Below are 14,678 nucleotides of genomic sequence, written 5' to 3'. Positions count from 1 at the left end.
TGCTCCATCCTCTTCTTCAGAGGATTCTAAAGGGGGGGCACTAGGGGATACGAGCAATGAAATGTCTTCCTCTGTACTCATTACCTTACTAATGCACTCATCACATTTACTTCTATTTTTACATCCTAAGCAACCATCTCCATTCTCTGTCTTTTGCAAGATCATAATTCCACACTCCTTTTGCCACTCTGGTTTGTTTTAGAGAGCATAAAACAAATCAAGATAAGGTATCTCATCCCATTTCTCATTATTCTGTAAGAAGCACATCAAGGGGGTTATAACATCAGGGTTAACAGATCCATTCAAAGGCCATTCTGGGCCACCAGTTTCATATTGTGGCCACCAATGATTACAATAATCAATCATTTTACCTTTATGTAACTCTTGGTGGAATCCTTCCCTTTTCCACCTTCCCAGTAAACATCCCAAGGGGGAATTCCCGGGGATTTTATCATTGGATTGTACCAAAGCTTTAAAGGTTTTAAACGGCATCATATTTCACTCCTTCTAGTTGCTTACACACACACACACACACTAAATATAGATAGACCCAAACACCAATACTAATATTAATACCAGTGCCAATATCAATACCAATACCAATACCAATCTTGCCACTTCTCGTCGCCGCGAGGGGCAAGTGCCGATCCTGCGAGGCTTTTGCCTCGTCTGACGGTCGACGCCTAGGCTCTCCAGACCATAGACGTCTTTCGCCCAATCCTGTGGGGATCGCCCCCGTCTTATTAGGCAGGCGCCCAAACCTAAAGAATAAAGCACCTTTCGGGCCTACCTTTTCACAGTTGTCCGTCAGGCGCGGGGTCGGGCGCGGGTCGATGACTCCCCAGAAATCACCTGGTGCCGGCGTGGAGTTGATCAGCTCGCGAACCGCCCCAGCCACCTCCGGAGGTCCTGCCGCAGTCGCCAGAAAACTGCTGCCCGTTCCCAAGAGAAAACACAAACCAACAGAGTGTCAGTTTATGCGGTGCTTTATTCAGGGCCCGAGGACCTGAGGACTAGCGTCCCAAGTCAGTGTCCCGAGTTGGTTACAAAAGATGCTCATCTTTTATACCTTTGTTACAAGTCTTACTTCATCAGCCTACGTGCAGTTTCCTACATACTTCACTTCAAACATTCACATTCATCTTCTAGATAACCTTTCTAAAGGCTATAAATTTTGCACGCTTGCTCTAGCTAAAATAAAGGTTAATTTTCTAAGCTTAACTCCCACCATAGAAAACATTTTATTGGTAACCATGTAATCATATTTCACGAGTAATCTGTATATCTGTATGTACTACATGCTCTACTAAGTCCTTTAAACGTTGTTCCTTGCATCAGCAGATTCTCAGGCCTCATTTCTCAGGTTTGGTTCCCATGGGCCTGCACAGGAACCAACTCCTTAGCCTAACTACTGCTAACAGAGGCCTTATGGCAACACTAACAGTCTTAGAAATGTGATGAATGTATATTTTCTTTTTGAGTTGTAAAAACTTTTTTGTAACATTTAAAACCAATCAAACGTCAAAACAGTTGACCAAACTGAATCAAACTCTCACCAGAAGGGGAGAGAATCTTCCTACATTCCTGAATTGATTTAGATCAAGATAGCGGTGGAACAAAAGCTACAAGAAGGAATTAATTGATCTCCTGGTATCAGAAAGACTACCAGGCCCCAACAAGAACTTTATCTAATAAAATGTTAATTTGGTACAGTGGGACAAGTTTCGGGGAAGGGGGGGCTGAAAACCAAGGGAACATCTGAACTCAAAGGAATGTTTGAAAAATGCATATGTAAAAGGTTAATCCTTAAAAGCAAGGAATTTGAAGGAGTGAATGTGCTTTCTGGTGAGGCACCCCAGCTGGAAACTTGCTTTTCTATCTCCTAATTGTCTATTTTTTATTTTTTATTAAACTTATAAATTCTTCTAAGAAAGTGAACCTTTTTTTTTCACATCAACCATAGACTGTCATCATATGGGACATGAGTAAAGCAAGCCTGGCCCCTCTCCCTGCTTTGGAAAGAAACATTGCAAGGAACACAGTTTATATACTGAAATAGGTACAGGGCTAGTTACTATACCCACATGAACAGACCGAGTCACATGGTAAACAGGGAGTTCTGTATCCAATACATAAATGCTTAGATAAAAAAAATGTTTACAACCTTTTCTTGGCAAATCTGGTTTTATCTCAAGTCTTTGTGCCCCACAAATGGGCACCAATTAAATGTGCTTGTTTAAAAAAATCCAGCTTGAAAATTAAACCCCACTTAAACTGGTCTCTTCCCCCTACCGTCTCCCAAGAACCATTTACTTGAAAAAGAAACAGCAATGAAATAAGAGAAGTGAACAGTAACAGTAACTATATTAAAGCACACAAAAAGAGTGTGATTTACATACAAAAGGGTGTTCACTGACCAAGATCCCAGGTGGCCCCAGACAAAGATGAAAAAATGGCACCTCCCTCCCCTCCCCCCAGAGGTTGGAGACACCTGGTCTGGGAAAAGATTGATAAGAGACCCAAAGAATGAGGATCAAATTAGCATGAAAGGCAAAGGGATCAAAACCCAATAACGGATCAGTTACTAAGAGTTGCATAATTTAGGACCAATGAACAAGAATTTCTTTGGGTGTTTTTTATGTAGAAATGTGAAAAGTCTGGTAAAGAACCTTGTATGGATGAAATGTTTTCCTTTGCATATCCTGGCCTGAATAAAGTAGTGCCTAATTCTCTATCACTAAAAACAGTGCTGGAAGGTTTTTCTTCTTCCTGAGTATGGTGACATTTTGACTTGTGGCAGTGACAGCAACAGTAGCAGTGGCAGTAGCAGTAGTTGTCCCTTTTTCCGTGACTTTGGCAATAGTAGCAGCAGTTATGACTTGCTACATGTTAAACAGGATAGTCTATCTTGTCCCATGATGGATATAAGTTTGGTGATTGCAGCCAGTTTAGAAAAAAATTGTAGCAGTTGCTCTATATTGGGATTTATTTCAGGAAATAAAGAACAGGGAAAACTGGAATGCCTTTATGCACTGTATCACACACAAGTAAAATTACACATCCTGAAAAGGGCTGTGGTTTCCATATTGCAATTGAAAAAGCTTTTTAGGTATCACACATTATTTTGCAACATACTGGCACCATCTGAAGTGTTAAATATAAACCAAAGCTTCTTAGATGCCATTGAAGATTCAAATGGTTTGAAGAAAAGAAATAAAAAGCTTAATTTCAGGCAGAAGCCAGTATATCCTTTCACAGAACAAAAACCATATCTTTCAAATCCTATATGGGATTTATTATTGTGTGCCTATTAGAATCAACATATTTAAGGATATGTCACTATTTCAATTTTAAACCCCTATGTTGTAAGTAAATAAGAATTTATTGATCCTCTGTTATCAGGGAGTGGGATGACCGAGTGGAGCCACAAGGAGATCTAATCTGCAGAATGAAGCTACAAAGAGGAGTAAAATGTTGAATGGATCTGCAAGATGGAATGGGGGCAGGTTGGGGGGAGGGTTGAAACCAAGAGAACATCTCAACTAAAAGGAATGTTTCAAGAATGCATTAAGGTCTATGAATATGCAACATGTTGGTGCATTTAAAGAAGTGTTTCTAAGAGGGTAAGGTGTGTTCTTGACTGAATGCCAGGCACCTGGCCATTTAACTATTTGCTTTATTCTGTCTCCTAATTGTCTCCTTTTTATATTTTATTAAAACTTTTTAAATTTTACCAAGAAAGTGAACCCCATTTTTCAAACTTATTTTAAAATGAAGCCCAAAACTGGGCAAGAAAACAACTCTATAGTCAGACGGCTACAGAGCAGGTATTTGTTTATTCTGTGCTGGGAGTGAGGGTGATCTCTCTGCCAAAAACTCAACCTTCTTTAGCCTTCAGTTACATTTTAAAAGTCCTTCCACACAACATCACAATTACAACATATCATTAGCATACTCAAATTTGCATAAAGCTGTGTCATGGTTTTACAACAGTGTCCTGGTTTGGGAAAATTTTGGAAGGAAACTTCCTGAGGGAAATGTCTCCTCTAAAGGCAGATTCAAGCAGCCCCTCCCCCAACCGGTTCGGGAGAAAAATCTCCTTGGAGAAAAGTGGAAAAACTGCTTATTTAACAATCAAAGTATTCACAAGCATGAAAAATGAATAATATTAAACAATGAATCTTTTTATTGCTCTGAAGACATGGTAGATTCAGAGATCCAGAGTCCTCTGTGGGCGTCTTGGCTGTGCTCAGTCTCTCTCAATCCCTCCGGCCCTGGAAACTGGCATCCAGGCTGCAGAACATCTTGCGAGGGGGACCGGGTGATTGTCCTGGTAAAACCTTTCTTGCCTTAGCTAATGAGGAAAATCAGTGGGGAAAAAAGCACAGAAAAACTCTGTCTCTCTCTTTCTGGAAAAGCCTAGAACTACAAGAGCACTGAGAGCGTTATCTCTCGCTGTTTGTGCTAGGGTGCTAGGCAGCACAGCCCATGAAAAAGGAATTCTGGGAGAGTAAAATGAAGCTTCTGAAGCCAAACTGCATGCTTCTACTCCCCCCTCTTTGCTCTCGGAACCAGTCTTAAAGGCACAGAACTCAATATTCAGCATAAACAGATGGAGGGGGTACAATACAGCATCCTAAAGTCACCCTAGGACAAACAATTTGTTGCTTTTGTGCATGCATCAGTTCCTTCTGTGGTGGTGGTCAGTCTTCTGGTGGTCTTTTGATGAAGACTTCTGTAGTCTTCCTCATATTTGAACATTTTACCTCTATCTTCAGTGCACGCCTGGTAATTCTTGTTTTTCACTCTAACTTGTCTTTAGCTAATTTTGCAGTTTGAAAGTTCCGTTAAAACTTCCTATCTTGCTCTCGATGGCACTTGTTATCTCACTTGCTTTGCTATCTTGCTTGTTTTACCTGCACATCTTGTTACAGTATTACTTGTGGTTAACCTTTTGTTATATACCACTTATGATTGAAATCCCCACTTTCTTTTTACCTTTGTGAATTTTTTCACGAATTATCACGTGCTTATTTTCCAGAAATATGTTCTTCTTTATGTCTCAGTTTATATCTTTTTCAACCATTGTAAGGCATTGTGGTTTGCTGACAGCACCATAAAAAGCACTGGCTAAATACACATGTACACAAAATGATTATTCCTAACAATGGTAAGTGTAATTGTTGTACCTCTCCACACAGCCAACAATCTTTTATTCCAGTATGATTAGCTGTTGCCTCAAGCAAAGCTACATATTTATTTACATCAAAAGTTACTACAATCTGCGAAAAAGCAACAAAGAATAACAAAGTATTCATGATGTATGGCTGAGTTTCAGCTTCAGTCTGTTGTTATCAATGGTTGTTACTGTCCAAGGTGCAACAGGAGATTTATTCACTCAGGTATGGTGAATCCAGGTAGGTTTTTCTCTCATGCCAATTGCAGTGAAGGTTGTCAGGAGGACTTGGAATGGTCTGTCCCACTTCTCTTGTAGAGGATCACCTAAAAAATTCTTAACAAAAACCCAGTCACCAGGATCAATTGTGTGCAATTTATGATATGGTTCCTTAGGTTGATTTTCAAATACAGTGTTATACTTCTGATGCAACTGAGAGTTAAAGGTTTTTAAGTATTCATAAATATATTGATTACCAACCTGGGTCAGGTTTTCATCATGAGTGGTATTTAACTCATAAGGTCTACCATACAAAATTTCAAATGGGCCAATCTTTTCTTTTGACCTTGGCTTTACTCTGATTCTGATGAGGGCAATGGGTAATGCCTGGTACCAGTACAAATTTGTCTCTTGACAGATCTTAGCTATTTGTTGTTTAATCATGTAGTTCATTTTTTCTACTTGGCCACTATCTTGTGGCCTGTAAGGAGTATGGAGTTGCCACACAATTCCAAAGGCTTTGCTGACAGCTTCTACAATTTGTGTACAAAAATGTGATCCTCTATCAGAGGGTATTTCCCTAGGTACACCAAATCTAGGTATGATCTCATTCAACAGTACTTTTATTATTTCTCTAGCTTTATTTGTCCTACAAGGCAATGCTTCTGGCCACTCAGAGAAAGTATCAATAAGTATCAGCAAATATCAAAAACCCCTCTTTTTTGGGAGTTAAGGAAAGTCTATCTTGCCACAAGTCTCCAGGAAAAGCTCCTCTGCTAATAACTCCTTGTTCTAGCCTAACTGTTGTATTTGGATTATTCTTTAAACAAGTCACACATTGTGATGTTGCTTCATTAACAATGTCTTGCAAGCCTGGGTCTGCAATTTGTTCCCTTAGGTATTGGTGTAATGTTGCTAGATGGACACGAAAGAACCACACTCACACAGTCAGGTTGTGAGAGCAAAAAGAGAGGTGGTTTATTTCTTCTTTGGGTTTATATAGACCCTGGACATTGACCAGTAATTGGAGGATGAGGTTGACACCTCTTTGACCCCACTGGTCAAACTAGAAGTCCATCAATTGCCCTTCCTCCAGAAAGGAATGCACAGTTTACAAAACATTACTGTTGTTGACATGAAAATCCATGAGAAACTCCAACCACAAAAATGCAAACATCAGAAGGCTGAAAAAGATCAGGGTGACAGTGTAAGGGTTCTGCTTCCCATTGGGTCTTATGTTCAGATTTTACATAGTGTCTCATTAACTTTTCTGGTATTTAGTTGACCTGTTTCTAATTGTGCCAAACCATTCTCTAAAAGTTTTATTTTCATTAATTCATTTATAATCAGAGGGTTGGTATTTTACAGGTGGCTTACTTGATATTACAGTAGTTATTAGAGCTGCCACAACTGGTTCATTTCTTTCAGCAGCACTTTTAGCTCCATAATCTGCAAATTTGTTACCTTCTGGGAGGGTGTTACCTTTAGAGTGCCCTCAGCAATGTATAATTTCCACTTGCAATGGGACTTTCATTGCCTAGAGGAGCCTGAGGATTTTGGTTGCATAGTTGACAATCTTCTTTTCTGCAGTCAGGAGTCCTCTTTCTCTCCATATGTCTCCGTGGGCATGAACAATTCCATAAGCATATTTGGAATCTGTCCAAATAATAACTTTCTTTCCTTTTGCCAGTTCTAATGCCAGAGTGAAGGCTATCAGCTCAGCCTTTTGTGCTGAGGTTCTTTCTAGTAATGGGTTTGACTTGATTACCTCTGAGACTGTAGTCACAGGGTAGTCCACCATTCACACTCACTTTCTCACAAAGCTGCTGCCATCAGTGAATCAGTTCATGGCATCTGGGAACGGCTGTTCCTTTAGATCTGGGTAGCTGGAGTGCACAGCTTCAATGGTCTCTAGGCAATCATGCACTACAGGTTCAGCTTTGGACTTTCCTTGCAGAAAAGAGGCAGGGTTAACAATATTGGTCACTTGAATTTCAATATCATCCAATTCAGCCAGGACTGCTTGGTATTTTAGGAACCTCGAAGGAGACAGTCAATGCTTCCCTTTCTGTTCTAAAACAGCTGGCACCGTGTGCAACACTAAGACAGTCATCTTTTGTCCTGGTGTAAACTTCCTTGCTTTTTCAATGTTCGTGATTACTGCTGTTACTGCCCTAGGGCAGACAGGCCACCCTTTGCTCATAGTATTGAGTTGTTTAGAAAAATAGGCTACTGTCCTTTTATAAGGACCCAGATGTTGTGCCAGAACCTCTAAGGCTATTCCTTGTCTCTCTTGAGAATAACCAAAATGGTTTACTAACATCAGGAAGTCCCAAGGCCAGGGTTGTCATGAGCTCAAGCTTTAATTCTTCAAAGGCATGATTTGTTTCAGGGGTCCACCCCACAATATTCTTAGAAACTTTCACTAGCTCATATAAAGGTTTCACTATCACTCCATAGTTGTATATCCACAACTGGCACCAACCTGTCATTCCAAGAAAAGTGCGGACTTCTCTTACAGTTTGTGGCTTAGGTGTTTGGTAGATTGCCTCCTTTTGTGTGGTTCCCAGGGAATGTTGTCCTCCAGAGACTTCATATTCGAGATAGGTCACCTGTTGTTGCACTAGCTGAGCTTTCTGTTGAGACACTTGATAACCATTTAGTCCAAGAAAATTCAACAGACATTGTCCATACAAGGCACCTTTCGATAGTTTTTGTAGCAATTAGTAGATCATCTACATATCGTAGGAGTGTTCCCTCCCCAGGCAGAGACTGCCATTGTTCCAGTTTTTGGGCCAATTGATTCCCAAAAATTGCAGGACTGGTTTTGAATCCCTGAGGTAACACCATCCCGGTAAGTTGCTTTTTCCTGCCTGTACTAGGGTTCTCCCATTCAAAAGCAAATATGTTTTGACTTTCTCCTGCAAGTGGCAAGCAAAAGAAAGTGCCTTTGAGATCTATCACAGAGAACCAAACAAGCTCATCTTGGAGTTAAGTTAGCAAAGTGTAGGGATTTGCAACCATTGTGTGGATACTTTTAGCAATCCCATTGACTGTTCACAAATCTTCCACTAATCTCTAAGTTCCATTTTTTTTTTTCCACTGGTAGTATAGGAGTATTAAATTTGGATTAATTTTCTTTCAACAATCCCAGTGTCAAAAATTTGCTAATAATTGGTTTGATCCTTTTTCTGTCTTCTATTCTCAAGGGATATTGTCTCCTAACCACTGGCCTGGCTCCTGTCTGTAATTTAGTCTTAATAGGGTCAGCCAATTTTGATCTCCCAGGAGCACTGGTATTCCATACTTATGGGTATACCTGGTTCATTATTTGCTCCAAATAGTTACTATTGTTTGCTGGCCCTGTATCAATTGCCAATTCTAATGCTAAAATCAATTTGCTTTTGGGTACTTTAAATTTCATTTTTCCCTCTCTAAACTCAATTGTTGCTTCTAAATTTTCAAGGAGATACCTGCCTAATAGGGATTTAAAAGTATAAAAATAACACTTAAGAAAATGTATAAAGAAAGAAAAGAAAAAGAAAGGATAAACTTAGAAATATATGTAGTCACCACCATTGGATCCAGTAACAAGACTTGGTTGTTGCAATTTTGATGTCTGTTGGTCAAAGTGAAGGTTGCAGTCCTGTCAAAATGATGACCTTGATCCATCGGGGGTGGAGGAAGTCCACAAAACTCTAAGATTTTGTGAGTTGTATACTCTCAGGTTCTGATGGGGTGGGTTGAGGTTCTGGACTAGGGAGTTTTATACTGAATGATGTAATACTGTGAGTCATGGGATACTTCAGGAGTCTTTGATGGTGTAAATCCCTACAGTTGCCTACTTTATCAGTGCAGTTGAGTCCATTATGGCCCATCAGCAGAGACGAATACCTTCAGGCTACATGTGAATGTCCCTGATACTTCCCTGGCAGAAGAATTATCGCAGCTGAGTTCACTTGAGTAAGGACAGAGATAGTACCTGCCTCACCAGGTTTCCCTCTTTCCTTAGCTCCTTCAACACCCAGCTGTAGGCTGAGGTGGCAGGTGTGTATGCCCTCTGCACCTGGGTGGTTACTTTGCACATTGGCAGCTTGCCCTCTGACTGGGCCATCGGCATTCCAGTCTCGCTTTCAGTATCACTTGTGGATACATTCTTCTCCTCAGACCTGAGATGATTGGACAATAGTACCGTCTTTATCTTATCTCAAGATCCTGTCACAGTCCAAATTCCAGTTAGTAGACATATTTGGGGAGGGGTGGGCTTCAGTGGTCACAGATGAACAGCTGCTTCTCTGCAATTTGCTATTGTGGGCAAAAGTCCCCTGATGATTTTAACAATGTTTAAGCCATTAACCATTTCTGTCTCTCACAGCAAGGTCCTGCATGTTGGTAGAGGCAACTCCAAATACAAGTATAAGCTGGGAGGAGAATGGAAAAAGATTAACCCTGGGGAGAAAGACTTTGGGGTTTTTGTGGATGAGAAGCTCAACCTGTCTCGGTAATGTGCGCTTGCAGCCCAGAAAGCCAACCATGTTCTGGGCTGCATCAAAAGAAATGTGACCAGCAGGTCAAGGGAGGTGATTCTCCCCCTCTACTCTGCTCTTGTGAGACTCCATCTGGAGTACTGCATCCAGCTCTGTGGTCCCCAATACAAAATGTGGACCTTTTGGAATGAGTCCAGAGCAGGCCAGTAAGTTGAGCAGAGGGCTGGAGCACCTCTCCTATGAAGACAGGCTGAGAGACTTGGGGCTGTTCAGCCTGAAGAGGAGGCTTCAGGGAGACCTTATAGCCCCTTCCAGTACCTACAGGGGGACCAGAAGAAGTCTGGAGAAGGACTCTTCACAAGGGCATGTAGTGATAGGACAAGGGGGAATGGCTTTCAGCTGAAAGATGGCAGATTTAGATCAGATTTAAGGAAAAAATTCTTTATCATAAGGGTGGTGAGGCACTGGAACAGGTTGGCCAGAGAGGTTGTGGGTTGCTCATCCCTGAAGGTCTTCAAGACCAAGCTGCATGGGGCTCTGAGTAACTTGGTCTAGTTAGATGTCCCTGCTCATAGTAGAGGGGTTGTAAATATATCATCTTTAAGGTCCCCTTCCAACTCAAACCATTTTGTGAGTCTCTGATTCTGTGCATTATAAATGGTACAATTCAACCCCTCTGTCTGTCTTTACTGTTATTCAAGTGTGTGCTTACAGGTGTGCATGTTCAGTGGGGGCAGATGTAGACTGACCTCACAGTGTGGGGAGAAGGTGGGCGTTCAAACCCAAATGATACCAAAGGGTTAATCTAAGAACAAGGAATTCTACAGTGTCTATGTACTTTTAGCAAAGAAACAGGATGTTCAGGATCTGCTTTTTGAGCAAGGACAGAAGGGAGATAAAGGAACTTGGGAAGGGAGTACATCTGGCTTAGGAATGCAACCACAGACAAAATAAGACCATAAAAGGGACTGAACCTGGGGAGGGTTTTAAGGTAATGAGCAATTATAATACGTATGAGACTTCTGGAAATTGTGATGCATATGTATGTGGTGAATGTATATCAGCAACGTGCTTGCAGAGGACTAGTATGCAATCTAGGTGGAGCTATCCCCTGTGCATCTAGGCCCACAATAAATAATGCCAACTTCTTAATGCCACATTGATGTTAAGGAGTTCTATTTACCAAACTTTTGGTGATTTTCAATGGCAGTGACTGGTGACCCAGATGGGACATTGCCTCTGAGCCTCAGTGGATCCAGAATCAGCAGATCTCCAGCTGGCACTGAGGGATTCTCAGGGAGACCCTCCACTATGGACCATCAGGGGCTTAGACCAAGATTTCTGGGGTAAGTAAAGGCATTTTAAAATTATTTAGCTCAGGGGTTATTTAATTATTTACCTTGGGAGGTCACTGGTAAGGGGTTTGAGTCCCCACACAGGTTTCAAGTCCCTGGATAAGCTTACTGTCCATAAAGAGTTTGAATCCCCCAGGACTAGGTGTTTGAGTCCCCTGAATCAGTCATCCATAAGGGGTTTGAGTCCTCCAGGGCTAGGATTTTGAGTCCTCTGGATCAGAGATTTAAATCCTTTAAGGAGGCATTCACCCAGCAGGGAAGAAAAAAAAAGAGAAAAAAAGCCCCAATCAAAAAAAAAAAAAAAAAACAAAAAAACAAACAAAAAAAACACCCTGGCTCACAGCACAGGAGCCTGACCCAGGCCCTGGCTTGGCAGGTTGTCTGTAGTTGCACCACTGCCATCTCCAGCCTGTGGTAATTTTCAGTGACACCAACATGGCTATTAACCACAGGCCTGAGCTTTCCTTCAGATGTTGTAGTTGGGTGAAAAATTTGAGGATTGATGCATAGGACAAGCTGGTTCACTAGCTGATATCTGTATCTTTGTTCTTTCCAAGCAGTGTGTATATCCTGCAAGGATGTGCTATGGATGGGCCAAAGAATGGCAAGGGAAACAAAACCACCAGGAAGCATATTTATTTCTAGCCACAGCTAGATGGCTTGATAAACCATGGGCATAGGTAGCCCTAGGGAAACTTCTTGTTTCCTCTTTCCCTAGTACTAAATACTTTTCACTGTCTGCCCAGTTGAGGATTAAGGCAACAGGGTGAACCCTGTGAAACGCTGTGGAAAGAACTCCCCAACTAATAATAGTTGTTAGAGTGGTATATATTTATTGATGTTGAGATGCATGGGGGTGTCGTGGTTTGAAAGCAAAATGAGTGAGAGGCTCCAAGTCAGAAGTACAATTTAATAAGAAGAAAGGTAAAAAGATAAAATAAAAGCAATAATCCAAAACACCACTGACTGTGGCCCCTGCATTTCTTGCTTTGGAGTGTTTGAAGCTTTGCTGCCTGATCCTCGCGCTGCTTCCTGTAAATAATGTTGTGTTCTTAGAATTTCTCGGCGTGTTTTGTGTAGTTGTTCTGTGAGAGAGGATTTGGCTGATGGTCACAGTGACCAGTGGGCTCAGGGGGTTGTGACCTCCTGCGATCAATCAATAAATTACTGTCACACCCCTGCGATCAATCAATCAATCAGTCACCGTCATATTCCTGCAATCAATCAATCACCATCACACCCCTGCAATCAATCAATCACTGTCATGTCCCTGTGATCAATCAATCAATCAATCAATCACTGTCACATCCCCACAATCAATCACCATCGTGTCCCTGCAATCAAAAATCACTCAAAAAAGGGACAAAACCACCTAAAAAAGGGACACAAATCACCCAAAAAAGGGACACAAACCCCCCAAAAAAGGGACAAAATCGCCCAAAAAAGGGACACACATCCCAAAAAATGGCCATGAAACACCCAAAAAAGGGACAAATCCCCCAAAAAGGGACACAAAATCCCCCAAAAAGGGACACAAACCACCCAAAAAAGGGACACGAATGTCCAGCAGCCCCTCTGGACACGGGGACCCCTCAGTGCAGTGACCAGCAGCCCCTCGGGACACCTTCAACCATCTCAATGTCCACCCTGGACTGAGGGGAAAACTCCCTCAGAACCCTCATTTAAAGTCCCACCTTGAGTTATGAGGGAAAAAGTCCCTCAGAACCCTCAATGAAGGTCTAAATTTAAATTATGAGGGGAAAACTCCCTCAGAACCCTCAATGAAGGTCCAAATTTGAATTGTGAGGGGAAAAGTCCCTCAGAACCCTCAATGAAGGTCTAAATTTGAATTGTGAGGGGAAAAAGTCCCTCAGAACCCTCAATGGAGGACCCAGTCCGGCTCTGAGGGGACAAAAGGTCCCCAAAACGGCGGGAAAAGCAAAAAAAAGCAGCAAAATAAAAAGTAAAACCCCCCCTCAGAGCCCTCATTATTTACCTTGTCGCCCCACGATCTCGGCCACATGCTCAGAGCTGGGAACAGCCACGCACTCGGTGGTGTTGACGCTTTTCCTGCCCAGGACCAGCAGCGCCGCCGCCGCCGCCGCCTCCTCCTCACCGCCCGCCGCCATCATCATCATCATCATCGCTTCGTCCTCCTCGGCGGCTCCGCCGGGCATGGCGGGCGCGGTTACGGGAGCGGAGCCGCCATTGCCGGGAACTCAGCGCGGCTGCGGCGCCATAGCGGGGTCTGACCCCGCCCCGCGCTCGGAGCGCGCTGATTGGCTGAGAGCTGGAAGGGGCGGGGCTTATTCATGTTTTAAGAGATTTGATTGGTTGAGAACGGGGAGAGGGTGGGATTTGTGAATGATTGACATGGGGCGGAAAGGCGGGTTCTGGCTCATAAGCCACGCCCCTATGTTTTCATTGGTCGAGACAAAGAGGGGGCGTGGTTTAAAATGATTGACAGGTAGCAGCTCTATGGTCTATAATAGAAAGGGGGCGTGGCTTGAGCTTGATTGACATGTAGCTGCTCTATGGGTTATAACGAGAAGGGGGCGTGGCTTGAGCTTGATTGACAAGCGGCAGAGCTATAGGCGATAATGGGAAGGGGCGTGGCTTGCGCTTGATTGACAGGTGGCAGAACTATAGGCGATAATAGGAAGGGGCGTGGCTTAGGAATGATTGACAGATGGCAGCTCTATATGCAAAAATGGGGGCGTGGTTTGTGATTGATTGACAGATGGGCAGCGCCATAGGCGATAATAGGAAGGGGCGTGGCTTACGATTGATTGACAGATGGGCAGCGCCATAGGCGATAATAGGAAGGGGCGTGGCTTAGGAATGATTGACAGGTGGTTGATCTTTAGGGTCTTAAGGGAAAATATTAATTTTTTGGGAATTCAAAAATCAATTAGAAATAAAATAGCAAATAAATTTTAAAAATAAATAAAAAAGTAAATAAAAATAAATAGAAAATAAATAAAAAAAATTAAATAAAAATCAAATAAAAATCAAATTAAAAAATAAAGCCCCAAAAGGACCCAAAAAATGCCCCAAAATGAGTAAAATATGTCAAAAAAATTCTCTTAAAATGCCTCAAAAAAACCCCAAAAAAGACCCAAAAAAAGCATCAAAAAGGCAAAAAAATTACCTAAAAAAGGTCAAAAAATGCCCTAAAAAATCCCCAAAATGCTCCAAAAAAAGGCACCCAAAATTCCCTTAAAAATCCCAAAAATGCCTCAAAAAGGGTTGAAAAAATCCCCCAAAATCTCAAGTTTTGAGGCTCCAAATTCACAAATTTTGGGAGCATAATTTGAATTTTTGGGGGGTTGGGAAATGGGGAAAAATGGGGAAAAAATGGGGGAAAATTGGGAAAAAATTGGGGAAAAATTGGGAAAAAAATGAGGAAAAAATGGGGAAAAATGGGGAAAATTGGGAAGA

The 14,678-nt window shown here is 42.0% G+C and overlaps 1 protein-coding gene across 4 annotated transcripts; it reads right to left on the bottom strand.

Annotated features, from left to right (window-relative positions):
* Window positions 1-858: 858 nt before the first annotated feature.
* On the bottom strand, window positions 859-13,476 carry LOC310922307 (uncharacterized protein). 4 transcript variants are annotated; one of them, XM_083882762.1, is made up of 2 exons: window positions 13,234-13,476; window positions 859-932 (listed from the first exon to the last, which is right to left on the bottom strand). In XM_083882762.1, exons 1-2 carry the CDS (start codon window positions 13,412-13,414, stop codon window positions 874-876), a joined length of 240 nt encoding a protein of 79 aa, XP_083738888.1. In that variant the 5' UTR covers window positions 13,415-13,476; the 3' UTR covers window positions 859-873. The 4 variants fall into 4 exon arrangements, 3 of the variants coding, with proteins under 3 accessions (XP_083738888.1, XP_083738887.1, XP_083738886.1); XR_014592396.1 differs by lacking the exon at window positions 859-932 and adding an exon at window positions 3,820-5,512; XM_083882761.1 differs by lacking the exon at window positions 859-932 and adding an exon at window positions 6,349-9,816.
* Window positions 13,477-14,678: the final 1,202 nt, after the last annotated feature.

The sequence above is a fragment of the Zosterops lateralis genome (assembly GCF_965231275.1).
Source record: "Zosterops lateralis genome assembly, chromosome: W".
NCBI lineage: Eukaryota > Metazoa > Chordata > Aves > Passeriformes > Zosteropidae > Zosterops > Zosterops lateralis.
Note: the sequence above shows the minus strand (reverse complement) of the source record. Positions and strands in the feature narration are given on the sequence as shown.

Coding starts and splice junctions, on each gene's coding strand:
- LOC310922307 (XM_083882760.1), bottom strand. CDS start 13,414: ATGCCCGGCGGAGCCGCCGAGGAGGACGAAGCGATGATGATGATGATG. Junction 12,384..13,233: donor CGAGATCGTGGGGCGACAAG/GTAAATAATGAG, acceptor GATTGATCGCAG/GAGGTCACAACCCCCTGAGC.